The sequence below is a fragment of the Podarcis gaigeae genome (assembly GCF_964106915.1).
Source record: "Podarcis gaigeae genome assembly, chromosome: 4".
In the NCBI taxonomy this organism is placed as follows: domain Eukaryota; kingdom Metazoa; phylum Chordata; class Lepidosauria; order Squamata; family Lacertidae; genus Podarcis; species Podarcis gaigeae.
Genome location: NC_139677.1, coordinates 97,281,511 through 97,294,268, shown reverse-complemented (window position 1 = coordinate 97,294,268; position 12,758 = coordinate 97,281,511). Strand labels below are relative to the sequence as shown.

The 12,758-nt window shown below is 45.2% G+C and overlaps 1 protein-coding gene across 13 annotated transcripts in view; it reads right to left on the bottom strand.

Annotated features, from left to right (window-relative positions):
• TENM4 (teneurin transmembrane protein 4) overlaps window positions 1-12,758 on the bottom strand; it is a 650,537-nt gene that overhangs the window by 280,046 nt on the left and 357,733 nt on the right. For 11 of the 13 annotated variants that reach the window (XM_083735741.1, XM_083735748.1, XM_083735749.1 and 8 more), the window contains one exon: window positions 6,276-6,485. The exons of the other annotated variants lie outside the window; for them this stretch is intronic. In XM_083735741.1, coding sequence (XP_083591867.1) covers window positions 6,276-6,485 — 210 coding nt within the window. The remainder of the gene's footprint in view (window positions 1-6,275; window positions 6,486-12,758) is intronic. 13 annotated transcript variants of the gene reach the window in all.

The window sequence follows — 12,758 nt, the reverse complement described above, 5'->3', positions numbered from 1 at the left end:
CCAAACCAGGTCGGGGAACAGCGGGATGGCGCGCTGCGCCTCCCCGCTGTCCTCCAAGCTTGTGGGGCTGGCGGCAGATATCCGCAAGCTGTTCTCTGTCGTCCCCTTCTCCTTGTGCCCTCCATCTTTCCCAACATCAGGGTCTTTTCCAGGGAGTCTTCTCTTCTCATGAGGTGGCCAAAGTCTTGGAGCCTCAGCTTCAGGATCTGTCCTTCCAGTGAGCACTCAGGGCTGATTTCCTTCAGAGTGGAGAGGTTTGATCTTCTTGCAGTCCATGGGACTCTCAAGAGTCTCCTCCAGCACCATAATTCAAAAGCATCCATTCTTCCGCGATCAGCCTTCTTTATGGTCCAGTTCTCACTTCCATACATCACTACTGGGAAAACCATAGCTTTAACTATATGGACCTTTCTTGGCAAGGTGATGTCTCTGCTTTTTAAGATGCTGTCTAGGTTTGTCAATTTCCTTTATTTTAATGCAAATGTTTAGGACTGGGGTGCGCATAAATATCAGAAGACTCCATCAGGGAAAGCCACTTTCAATGCTGGTTATCAGATAGGGCTAGTCCTTGAGGAATTCGCCACCTCTTTGTCAAGGACCATCTCCCTACTTAGAGCTCATTGACTTGAGGATGCGAATCTGGGGAGAGCAAACCCATTTCCTTTTTGCAACTGTGGAAGGCTGAGATAGCCACTTAGTCAATGGGGCCAATGCTTTGTGGATTGGAATCTGAGGCATCAGTAACCTAACCTTTAAGTCTCAAAAACTTCCTTTTGTTTTTTTCCTTTGTGTGTTTAGGTCTCACCCTTGATCAGAATCTTATTTAGGTGTCTCCCAAGGTAAGGAGCATCAGGGAGAGAGAGAGAACCAGTGCCTTTCTCTGACAAAAGGATGGTTAAAAGCACCTGGAAATTGCAGAACTGGATGCAAATGTCAGCTGATCACCTGATAAAATTGTTATGTGTGGTTTTTTTGGGGGGAGGGGGGCCACACAACCCAATGCTCCCCTTAACACACATAAGCACACACTGCATATATGGAAATTGTACATGTGGAAGGCTTCTAAGATTAATTTATTTTTAAATAAACTTTTGTGCCACTTTTTTTTTTTTAATGTACTGCTTATTTTCTTCATCTTTCTGGAGCTACTGCTGTTGTGGCTCCTTGTGTTTTCTTAAGGTTTTGACCCCCACTCCCTGAAAATAATCTCCCTTGATTATTTATAATCACATTAAATGTGATTCTGTTAGCTGTCTTGGGTCTTAGGAAAGAGGGGTGTGGGGCCGGGGAGAGCCCAAGTTTTTTAACTTGATTCCATTTTACTTTGAATTTGTATACCGCCTTTCTATGCACAAGGAGGTTTACAAACTGCAAAAGCAAGAAAATAGTATCAAGGATCACACTTGTAACAACCCCCTGATCTTATACAAAAAGACACAATACTGAAAAACAAACAACTTATATCAAATAAAGCAATATTCAATAATCCATTAGAATATAATAGTAAACAGTAAAATGAAACACCAGCAAATAATAATTCAACAGTTAACACTTATTTATTATTAACTATTAATTATTATTATTTATACCTCGCCCATCCGGCTGGGTTTCCCCAGCCATTCTGGGCGGCTCCCAACAGATTAAAAACAGAATAAAACATCAAACATTAAAAACTTCCCTAAACAGGGCTGCCTTCAGATGTCTTCTAAAAGACAGATAGTTGTTTATTTCCCTGACCTCTGACAGGGCAGGGGCCACTACCGAGAAGGCCCATTACAATGAAGAATTACTAAACTATAATCAATAAAAATAACAGCAAGTCACAATGAATGAAATGCCGCAAAACATACAAAGCCACGTGAAAGGATCCAACTGATCCAACAGTTAATGTATAAATAAGTAAGCGAGCAAATAATTTAGAAATAAAAGGGAGCCGGTGTTTGTCTACAGACAGCTTTCCGGGTCATGTGGCCAGCATGACTAAAATGCTTCTGGCACAACGGGACACCGTGACGGAAACTAGAGTGCATGGAAACGCCATTTACCTTCCCACTGCAGTGGTACCTATTTTTCTACTTGCACTGGCGTGCTTTTGAACTGCTAGGTTGGCAGGAGGTGGGAAAGAACAATGGGAACTCACCCCGTTGTGGGGATCCGAACCATCTACCTTATGATTGGCAAGCCCAAGAGGCTCAGTGGTTTAGACCACAGTGCCACCCGTGTCCCTACCTGTGTTCAACAGGTCTTAGTTTCAGGTAACTACCTATCTCCTAAGATAACCTGCACCTTAAACCTCATCTACGTCATTAGTTTTGTTCTTTGCCTCTTGATTCTCCACGAACGTTGCATTTGCCATGACGCTTCAATGTTATTTCCTTGCGTTTTCTGGATGGCAAGTGCGGGATGTAAATAAACCACCTGGTTACACAATTCCATCTGCCGTCTGGGCTCTCAAATGGAGCAAGCTAGGAACAGGGGCTACAGCTATTCTGGTTTCCTGTCCTCCATTGTATTTATTAATTTAAAGGTCGAATGGTGCACATCCATGCGTACTGGGGGTGGGAAAGGCCAGGAGGATTTTCAGCACCTATGTGGTAGGGGCTACTGATTTTTTAAAAAGAAAAAGATAGGTGCCAAATGGCTCCTTAGACCATGGTTGCAGTCACCAAAACGGAATGTCTAGTTGCCATTTCAGGGCAAGTCTTATTTTTCAAAGGATGGACTGACTGTGATTGATTCTCTGGCTCCTTCAGGTGACATCCTTGAGCTGGGGCAAGAGCTTTCGAGAACTTGAAGAAGAAAAGTCATTTGATCCAAAGACAGTCCACATATATATTGGCCTATTCCGACCTCCTTTTCTTAAGGCTGACTGTTCCTGCTCAGGCTGCACAGAACAAGCAATTTGTGTTCCAGAAATCCATTCCGATTGTGCAGCTAAAATATAGCTGATAGAATTCCAAAGGATGGTGTGTGTGTGTGTGTGTGTGTGTGTGTGTGTGTGTGTGTGTCATATCCAGATCCAATGACCCCCAAATGATGAAGAGGTCAGGTGCCATCTTGGCACCCAGGCATCTTCTCTTGGTCATAAGCGGTCAAAAGCCAGGTGCAAAATGAAACCATTCACATAACAAAAACTACCATTGAGGTATCAAAAATTTCAAAAGGAGGGAGGTCCATGGCTTGGCATTTTAAAAACAGGGTACTTAGCTACAGTGGTACCTCGGGTTACATACGCTTCAGGTTTCATACGCTTCAGGTTACATACGCTTCAGGTTACAGACTCCACTAACCCAGAAATAATACCTCGGGTTAAGAACTTTGCTTCAGGATGAGAACAGAAATTGTGCTCCGGCAGCGCAGTGGCAGCAAGAGGCCCCATTAGCTAAAGTGGTGCTTCAGGTTAAGAATACTTTCAGGTTAAGAACGGACCTCCGGAACGAATTAAGTACTTAACCCGAGGTACCACTGTAATTGGGAACCGCTGCTCTAAGCAGTGCTTTTTTCTGGGGGGGGGGGAATCAGGAGTACGCATACCCCTAAATATTTTGTCAATCTGATGTCAAATTCATTTCCTTTCCTGGTGATTTTCTTGAGTCAAAATGAGAGTACCCCTAAACATTTTTTTAAGGGGAAAAAAATCACTGGCTCTAAGCCATTTGCAAAGATACAAGACAAAATAATAATAATATGCAATTGGTTAAAACGATAAGGCCGGTTGAAATACCGGAAGTTTTTCGGGGGGGGGGGCTCTCTGACCTCAATTGGAAGGCAGTTCCATATAACAGGGACCCCAATACTAAACTAACAACTCCTGGTGGGTCCAAGTGGTGCATCTGAGCCATGGTGGGCCATAAATATTGACTCCCCAAAGACTTCAGCAATTGGGCAGGGATATAAAGGAGATATCCTGGACTCAAATTGTTAAGGGCATTGTAACCTAATGCAAGAACCGTGAGCTTTAAAAAACGAGCTGCCAGTGCGGACTTCTGAGAACTGGAGTTAAATGCTGGCGATAGCCTGTCCCCATAAACTGCCTAAAAGTAAAGGTAAAGGGACTCCTGACCATTAGGTCCAGTCGTGACCGACTCTGGGGTTGCAGCGCTCATCTCCCTTTATTGACGAAGGGAGCCGGCGTACAGCTTCCAGGTCATGTAGCCAGCATGACTAAGCCGCTTCTGGTGAACTAGAGCAGCACACAGAAACGCCGTTTACCTTACCATTGGAGCGGTACCTATTTATCTACTTGCACTTTGATGTGCTTTCGAACTGCTAAGTTGGCAGGAGCAGGGACTGAGCAACAGGAGCTCACTCCGTTGCGGGGATTCGAACAGTCCTAGGCTCTGTAGTTTAACCCACAGTGCCACCCGCGTCGCTATATAAACTGCCTAGCCACTGGCATTTTGCACAAGCTGGAACATCCGCACCAGGCCCCAGGATAGCCCCACGCAAAGTGCACTGCATTGATCAAGGCTGCCATTTGATCAGCATAGGACCTGGCTTGACTCACTTCCTTGAGTTATCTGCTCCGCACACATGAAGTCCTCTTCTTGCTTTTATGGTGCAGTTGTCTAGCTTAGATTGTGCCGTGATCTGCGGAGACCTGCTATGATGCTATCGCTTGGTGGCTGGGGACTTGTAAGCACATGTAATAGCTGTGCAACTTAGATGTTTTCTCCCGCTCTGCCCAGAAACTTTTTAATTTCAAGAGTTGGCAAATGTACCAATAACCACGCCCTAAAACAAAGCTGTTGACATACGTATTTGCAGAGGCTCTTAATTGCATTGACTGGAGGCGGAAACACAGCCGAGGTATTAATTAAGTGAATACTCATTTCATAGATTTGGCCCTGTCCAGTTTGGGACTACTGCACCAATCATATTAAAAAATAATAATTCTGTAGAACTTCAGAATTCTCTGTACACTGAAACATATCAGATTCAGGTACCAGGTGGCAAAGGTGGATGAAGCCAGAATAACAGATTTGGAATGAAAGATGGAACATTTGGGATTGGGAACCAAGTGTAAAACCAAGCTGGCTGTGCCTAATATAACCTTAATATATCCTGCAAACTCCAAGAATTTCTTTTCCCCCTCTCCCCAACCCAATCCATTTTACTCAAAGTAGCGTCCATGCACTAATAATGCAAACAACTCACTTTTTGCAAAAAAACACAACACGTGTAGAACAAGTGGCTATTTTTACAGCCTCCAAATTCACAAGGTACTCCTTGCAGCTGTCTCAGCCAGAAGCTGCAAAAACAACAACACACACCCCTTTTTAAAAAGGCTCCTGCAGTTTCTGAAGTCAAAAGACACTCTCTCCTGACCTGTTAGGACCCGATCGGACTGGGGAGAAAAACACCACCACCAGTATTTCTGAAAAGCATAAATATCATCTGATTTTCTAAAATGGGTCACAAAAATAAACAGCACATGGACAAACACAAATGCGGTTGACACATTTCCCTGGAACAAAACCTCAGGATTTGCTTGAAGTTGTGAAAAGATCCAAGGTTTCTTTGACTCTCCCAATATACTGTATCATTTTAATTTTTCATTCAGAAACAGAGACTCCAAAATTCACCAGGGGGGGGGGGGGACAACAGCACGTAATTATAAAGGAACACATCCTACTAGCACCTCTGCTGGCGAAACCCTTAGCAAAATTCAAAACAGAATGCATGAGATTTAACCGAATGGTCCAGTTCGTTATATTCACACGCACAAGCAACCCCAATAATCTTGCAGAGAAGACTGCCGGGAGAGAGCTGGGCTGAACGTTAAGTCAGTGAAATCTGTAACGCAGGATAAATGTTTTTGCCACCCTGACTGCAAAATCTCCATCAGATGCACGCCGTGTGGAATTTACTTCAACCCACACATTCTTTCTGCAGCTCTAAAAATGCAACTTGAGATCAGGCCAGGCCGAACCACCCCCTAACCATTCAGCCATGGGGGTGGGGGGTGGGGGTCCGAAATCAGCAAGAGTTGCAGAGTTGAGCTGCAATGCAAATCAAGCCCGCCCACGCAACCCTCCTCCCCTGCAAACAAAAAACAAAAAACCCACAAAAAAATCCATTTGCAAAACTTCGAACAGCAAGATGCAACAAAAGAAGCAGATTGTTCCCAATTGTAATGCGCGCTTGGCAATGCATCTTGCTGAAATGAGTTTCAAAACATTTCAAATTCAAAATAACCAACAAATACATACATATATATACTGTATATATTTAAAGCAGTAACACAGTTAAGTAGGTAGATAGAATGAACTCACCAATAGAAGGGAGGGAGAGATTCCCAGAGCCACTTTTAACTAAGAATGAATTGGGGACAAACTCTTCTTCAGAGTCAGAGTCCTGAGTTGGCTGGGCCACCCCATTGCCTAGCAACCTCCTCTGGCTCTCATTGGCTGGCGGGGAGGGGGGAGGGGAGGGGGTTTGCTCAATAGGGGTTGATGAAGCAGATGAACAATGCAAGGGAGGACCTGTTAAACACAAAACACAAACACAGACAGAAAATAAATAACTGAAAATTGCAACCCAAAATAGGAAAACAAAAGGAAGGAAGGAAAACACCAGGACAACAAGGGGGGACAAAGATACATCAAACAAACACACACAAAAAAAGCATGCACAGAGACACAGATAACTTCTTAGCAAAGCCTATGCGAGGAATCACCATTTGCAAATACTGTATATTGAGCACAATTTGGGCTGTCCCCTTGCGAAGGAGAAGATCCCATTCAATCCACTGGTGGAGATGACCTCTGAATAAATGCACAGAGATGCATAAAGCATTCAGGTGTAGTCTTGATTAAGCAGGGATTAAATAACAAGGGAAATCCTGCCGTTTTCAGACATTGGTTAGAAAGCTCTTGAGTTTCCTGTTGTATATGACTTCGGGGGTGGGGGAGAAAGGTTCTTGTCATTTTAAGCAGCCAGCTGGAGAGGGAATCCAAGAGTATTGAGGCTGGATTTAATCATGCATCGCTGCGATTTCTAAGCCCAGTGATCATGCCCTCCGAGGAGGAGACGGAGGGTTGCACCAGCAGGCGATTGCATGATGAAACTGAGCCGTAACAGATAAGGAGCAAAAGTCAATCGAACATCAAGAGAGAGGGTGCTTTGGAGTGCGGAACGCCAGGGGCGGAGAGATGCTTCGTTGGGTATCATTTGATGAGGGGGTCCTTCTCCTTGCCAGAAGGGAAGGAAGGAAGGGGCTTGCCCCAGTGGCACAGCTGGAAAGGGCTGCAGCTCAACAGGTAGAGCATCTGCTTTCCATGGGGGGGGGGCAAGGTCCTAGGTTCATCCCTCCCAAACGTCCAGATATAGGAATGGGAATCCTGCCTGTCTGGGATATTGCAGAGCTGCTGCCAGTCAGTGCCAGTGATGCTCAGCCAAATGGACCAGTTCTCTGGCTCAGTGTATAAAGGTAAAGGGACCCCTGACCATTAGGTCCAGTCGTGGCCAGTGGCGTAGTGTGGGGGGTGCAGGGGGGGCCGGCCGCACCGGGCGCAACATCTGGGGGTTAGGGTTAGGGGGCACAAATCCATGGGTTAGGGGGAACAAATTGCTTGCCTTGCCCCGGGTGCTGACAACCCACGGTTGCGGTGCTCATCTCGCTTTACTGGCTGAGGGAGCTGGCGTTTGTCTGCAGACAGCTTCTGGGTCATGTGGCCAGCATGACTAAGTCACTTCTGGGGAACCAGAGCAGCGCACGGAAACGCCGTTTACCTTCCCGCCAGAGCGGTATCTATTTATCTACTTGCACTTTGACGTGCTTTTGAACTGCTAGGTTGGCAGGAGCAGGGACCGAGCAACGGGAGCTCACCCCATTGCAGGGATTCGAACCGCCAACCTTCCGATCGGCAAGTCCTAGGCTCTGTGGTTTAACCCACAGTGCCACCCCTGGCTCAGTGTATGGCAGAGGATTGGAAAGAAAAGGATCTCAACAAATCTTTGTTATTTCCATAGCATACAGGTGTGGCCAACACATAACTCTGTCACCCATGGCTTCATTTACACATGCAGTCGCCACGCTGGACCTAGAAAATATAAAATTTGCCACCCAACCGGGGGCCTCTGGCAGAGAAGAAGGTTTCCTGTCAGTATTTTTTTGCATGCACAAAATGGGATAATAGGTTTTATTGCTGTTAAAGTGGATTAAAGCACTCTTGTCTCCCTGGCGCAATAAATCCAGGTTTTTTTTATTTTGGGGAAAAATGTATTTGGAAACTGATGGGGAAAGTGTACTGAAAAGGGTAGGATGGTGTAATAATTAACAGGAAGGTGCATAAACACCCCACATTCAAATCACTGTCATATGACCTTTCCACAAAAAATCACAACAAATCCTCAATAGGCACAGAACCCATCCAGCTAATTCCCTGAGGTTCAAAGTATCCAACAAAGTAAAACCAAACATACACAAAAAAAATTCACAGTAATTCATTTCTTAAAACAACTGGATCATCACCGCTTGCAGGCTAAAATGCAGCGTTAAAAAAAATGAGGCCCTCAGAACCAGGGCTAACCATTTATAAAAGTAATCAGCAGGAGAATCAAAGGTTTGTTTTTTTAGAAGGCAAGCCTTTAAACACTATCAGAACATAGATGAAGAGGGAGAGGGCCAGGTTAGTTATAACATTTTTATTTTTTAGAAGTTTAGGAGATGGTGAGTTTATTTATTTTAGAAACTGGATTTTCCTATTCAAATCTGAAAATTTTGCCTCCGTTTCCCAGCTTTTAAAAACTTTATACTTATTATCATAATTTATCATCATTGAAAGCTAGATACTCCTATTTTGTTTTGGTTTGTGTATACATATATAGTATGTTATTTACTAGTAATGGTTTGTTTGTTTGTTTGTTATTAAAGAGTTTGATGCTAATGTAAAAAAATGATTTTTAAATAAACAAATAAATGGGAAACAGCTTAATCTTCTGGAGCAGGGAGTAATTCTTCCTATTGGCCATTATTATTACTATTTATTTATTTTTTAAGTGTGTCCTTTTGGGGGGGGGGTTTCCCCTCCATTCATATCTCGCTGCCGCCTGAAAGGCAGGATTTGTGCAGCAAATTACATCTGAGGGTCTTGTAGACTCTACAGGAATCATAGAGTCATAAGAGTTGAAGAGCTAGAAGGGACCCCAAGGGTTATCTAGTCCAACCCCCTGCAACGCAGGAAATCTACACCCTGTGTGTGTACACGTGTTTATTTGTGTGCCTGCGTGGGTGCCCTCTTATGATCTGTGTCCAGCCTGGTATCTTGGAAACCCCCAAACTAGCCTCAACAGAACATGGCAATTTGGCTGCAAAACCTGCCCCAAACACCATGCACATGTTCTAGTCTGGTTGTCACAGGCACCGAACAGTCCATAACTGCACACTTCGCTGCACATCCCAGAGCGATTTTTGAACTGTTTCCAACCTTTTGAGTGGGTGCATATCTGCATGAAATCCATCCTTCCCATTATAGGCTGCAGTTTGGCTTAGTTTAAAGATAAAAAAAGATTCCTGTTGTTGCAATTGATAGCTTCCCCCTAAATCAGGGGTAGGCAAACTAAGGCCCGGGGGCCAGATCCAGCCCAATCGCCTTCTCAATCTGGCCTGCAAATGGTCTGGGAATCAACGTGTTTTTACATGAGTAGAATGTGTGCTTTTATTTAAAATGCATCTCTGGATTATTTGTGGGGCATAGGAATTTGTTCATTTTTTTCTTCTTCAAAATATAGTCTGGCCCACCGCATGGTCTGAGGGATGGTGGACTGGCCTCCTGCTGAAAAAGTTTGCTGATCCCTGCCCTAAATCTAACTTCAGCATGGGAGATAATCTGGAGTGAGTCTGCCACAAGAGCAGGAAGGATTAAGCCTCCTCACCCTGTTTGCTGCAGTCCTGATAAAAACTGCCTCCCCACAGTGCAGGTAGACCATAGCTCTTGTGGCTAGAAGCCACCTGGTGGATAAGAAAAGCTCAAGAGATCCAGCACTTAGCAGACACTCATGATGCACAGAGTTTCTTTAGAACCACAAAGACCATCTATGGGCCAATAAATCATGGCATCTGCCCCCTACGCTCAGCAGACAGTACCACACTTCTAAAAGATAAAGAAGCTATTGCACTGCACTGGAAAGAATATCTCCTGCTCTCCTGTAGCTGCGGATGGAAGACAATCTTACTCGGCTATGATCGATCATCAAAGACGACCAAGAAGAGTAGCCATTCATAGCCATATTCAGGGCCAGCCCTCGCATGAGGCAAGGGGAGGCAATGGCCTCAGATGGCAGAATACACAGGGGCAGCAGATCTAGTTGTTGACATTTATTCCTCCCCTTGTTCCTGAAGTAGTAGATCTTCACTCACTCCTGCGTCCCTGGCGGGGAGGGGGACATCCATTCCTCCTACATTTCGGGTGCCGAAATGTCTTGCTATGGCCGCATCCTCCATGAATTTCTCAAATCCCCTTTCGAAGCCATCCAGGTTGCATTAGTGCATTTAATCTGATGTGATTTTCTTCGCAAGCTACTCTGTGATATTTTCCAATGAAAAGGGACATATAAATACTGGGAAGGGGGCCACCACCAACAGACCCTCCAAGACAGTCCCGGATTAAAATAATAATAATAATAATAATAATAATAATAATAATAATAATAATAATATTAATAATAATAATAATAATAATAATAATAATAATAATAATAATAATTATTATTTATTATTTATACCCCGCCCATCTGGCTGGGCCTCCCCAGCCACTCTGGGCGGCTTCCATAGAAACCAAAAATACAGTAAAATATCACACGTTAAAAACTTCCCTGAACAGGGCTGCCTTAAGATATCTTCTGAGTGTCGCTTTGAAATCTGATGGGAGGGCGTTCCACAGGGCAGGCACCACTACCGAGAAGTCCCTCTGCCTGGTTCCCTGTAGCTTTGCTTCTCGCAATGAGGGAACCGCCAGAAGGCTCTCGGCGGTGGACCTCAGCGTCCGGGCAGAATGATGGGGGTGGAGATGCTCCTTCAGGTATACTGGGCTGAGGCCGTTTAGGGCTTTAAAAGTCAGCACCAACACTTTGAATTGTGCTCGGAAACGTACTGGGAGCCAATGTAGATCTTTCAAGACCGGTGTTATATGGTCTCAGCGGCCGCCCCCAGTCACCAGTCTAGCTGCCGCATTCTGGATTAGTTGTAGTTTCCGAGTCACCTTCAAAGGTAGCCCCACGTAGAGTGCATTGCAGTAGTCCAAGCGGGAGATAACCAGAGCATGCACCACTCCGGCGAGACAGTCCGCGGGCAGATAGGGTCTCAGCCTACGTACCAGATGGAGCTGGTAAACAGCTGCCCTGGACACAGATTTGACCTGTGCCTCTGGAAGCCATTCCAGTTTCTGATTTGATACCAGAATGTCCCGCTTTCCCTTAGGACAGTGGTGGCTAAACTTGGCCCTCCAGCTGTTTTTGGACTACAACTCCCATCATCCCTAGCTAACAGGACCAGTGGTCAGGGATGATAGGAATTGTAGTCCCAGAACAGCTGGAGGGCCTAGTTTGGCCACAACTTCCTTAAAGGTAAAGGGACCCCTGACCATTAGGTCCAGTCGTGACCAACTCTGGGGTTGCAGTGCTCATCTCACTCTATAGGCCGAGGGAGCCGGCGTACAGTTTCCGGGTCATGTGGCCAGCAGAACCAAGCCGCTTCTGGCGAACCAGAGCAGCGCACGGAAACGCCGTTTACCTTATCACCGGAGCAGTACCTATTTCACCCCATCATTGGGATTCAAACTGCCAACCTTCTGGTTGGCAAGTCCTAGGCTCTGTGGTTTAACCCACAGCGCTACCTGCGTCCCTACAACTTCCTTGGGACACACTTATTACCATAGGAGAAGTGTATGGAGTTATGTGACCCCCTGAGGCAAGGGGATAAGTAACTCTACAACCTTTAGAAGACATCTGAATGCTGCACTGTGTAGGGAAGTTTTTTTTTAAAAAAAGGTTAATGTTTTATTATGTTTTTCTATATATTGTAGGCTGGCCAGAGTGGCTGGGGCAATCCAGTCAGATGGATGGGGTATTATTATTATTATTATTATTATTATTATTATTATCCCTATTTTCATCAGAGAACAACCAACAAGGACCGCAGGAGAGACCAGAGATCACTGGACCAGCATCCTGTTGCCACAGCAACAAACCGGAGATGCCTACAGGAAGCAGAACCATGTCTGTCACAGCAGCCGAGTTCTGAGCACAGCACCACTCCAAGAAGGCCTTCCCAAAATTCCCGGGAACATCACTAAAACTGCCCTTTTATTATTATTATTATTTTACAAACGCCCTGGGAACGGGAGGCAGAAAGTGGCGTAATCCCGGGGAGCGACCGCGCACTTTCCGTTAACTGCAAAGAAAACAAATCGCCCCGAGAAATTTGTGCCAGACTCTGCAAAAACAACAAAAATAAAACTTTATAATACTTTCTAACATGTTGTATAAAAGTTACGGGCTGGCGTAACCAAAACCATACGGCGACTGCACAGTATCTCTTTCCAAAAGGCATGCGGGGAGGGTCGGGGGGGGCGCGAGGAACCGGCAAAGGGTTTTATCTGTTCAACATTGCCTCCCCTGCACCCACCCAGAAAAAAAGATTTGCTAAGGTTCAGAGAACTAAAAGCCCATTTCTCCTCCCTCGCTTCCTCCCTTCCTCGCATTTGGTCGCTGGACCATGTCACGATGGCAGGGGGGCTGGCGTGAAATCCCCTCCC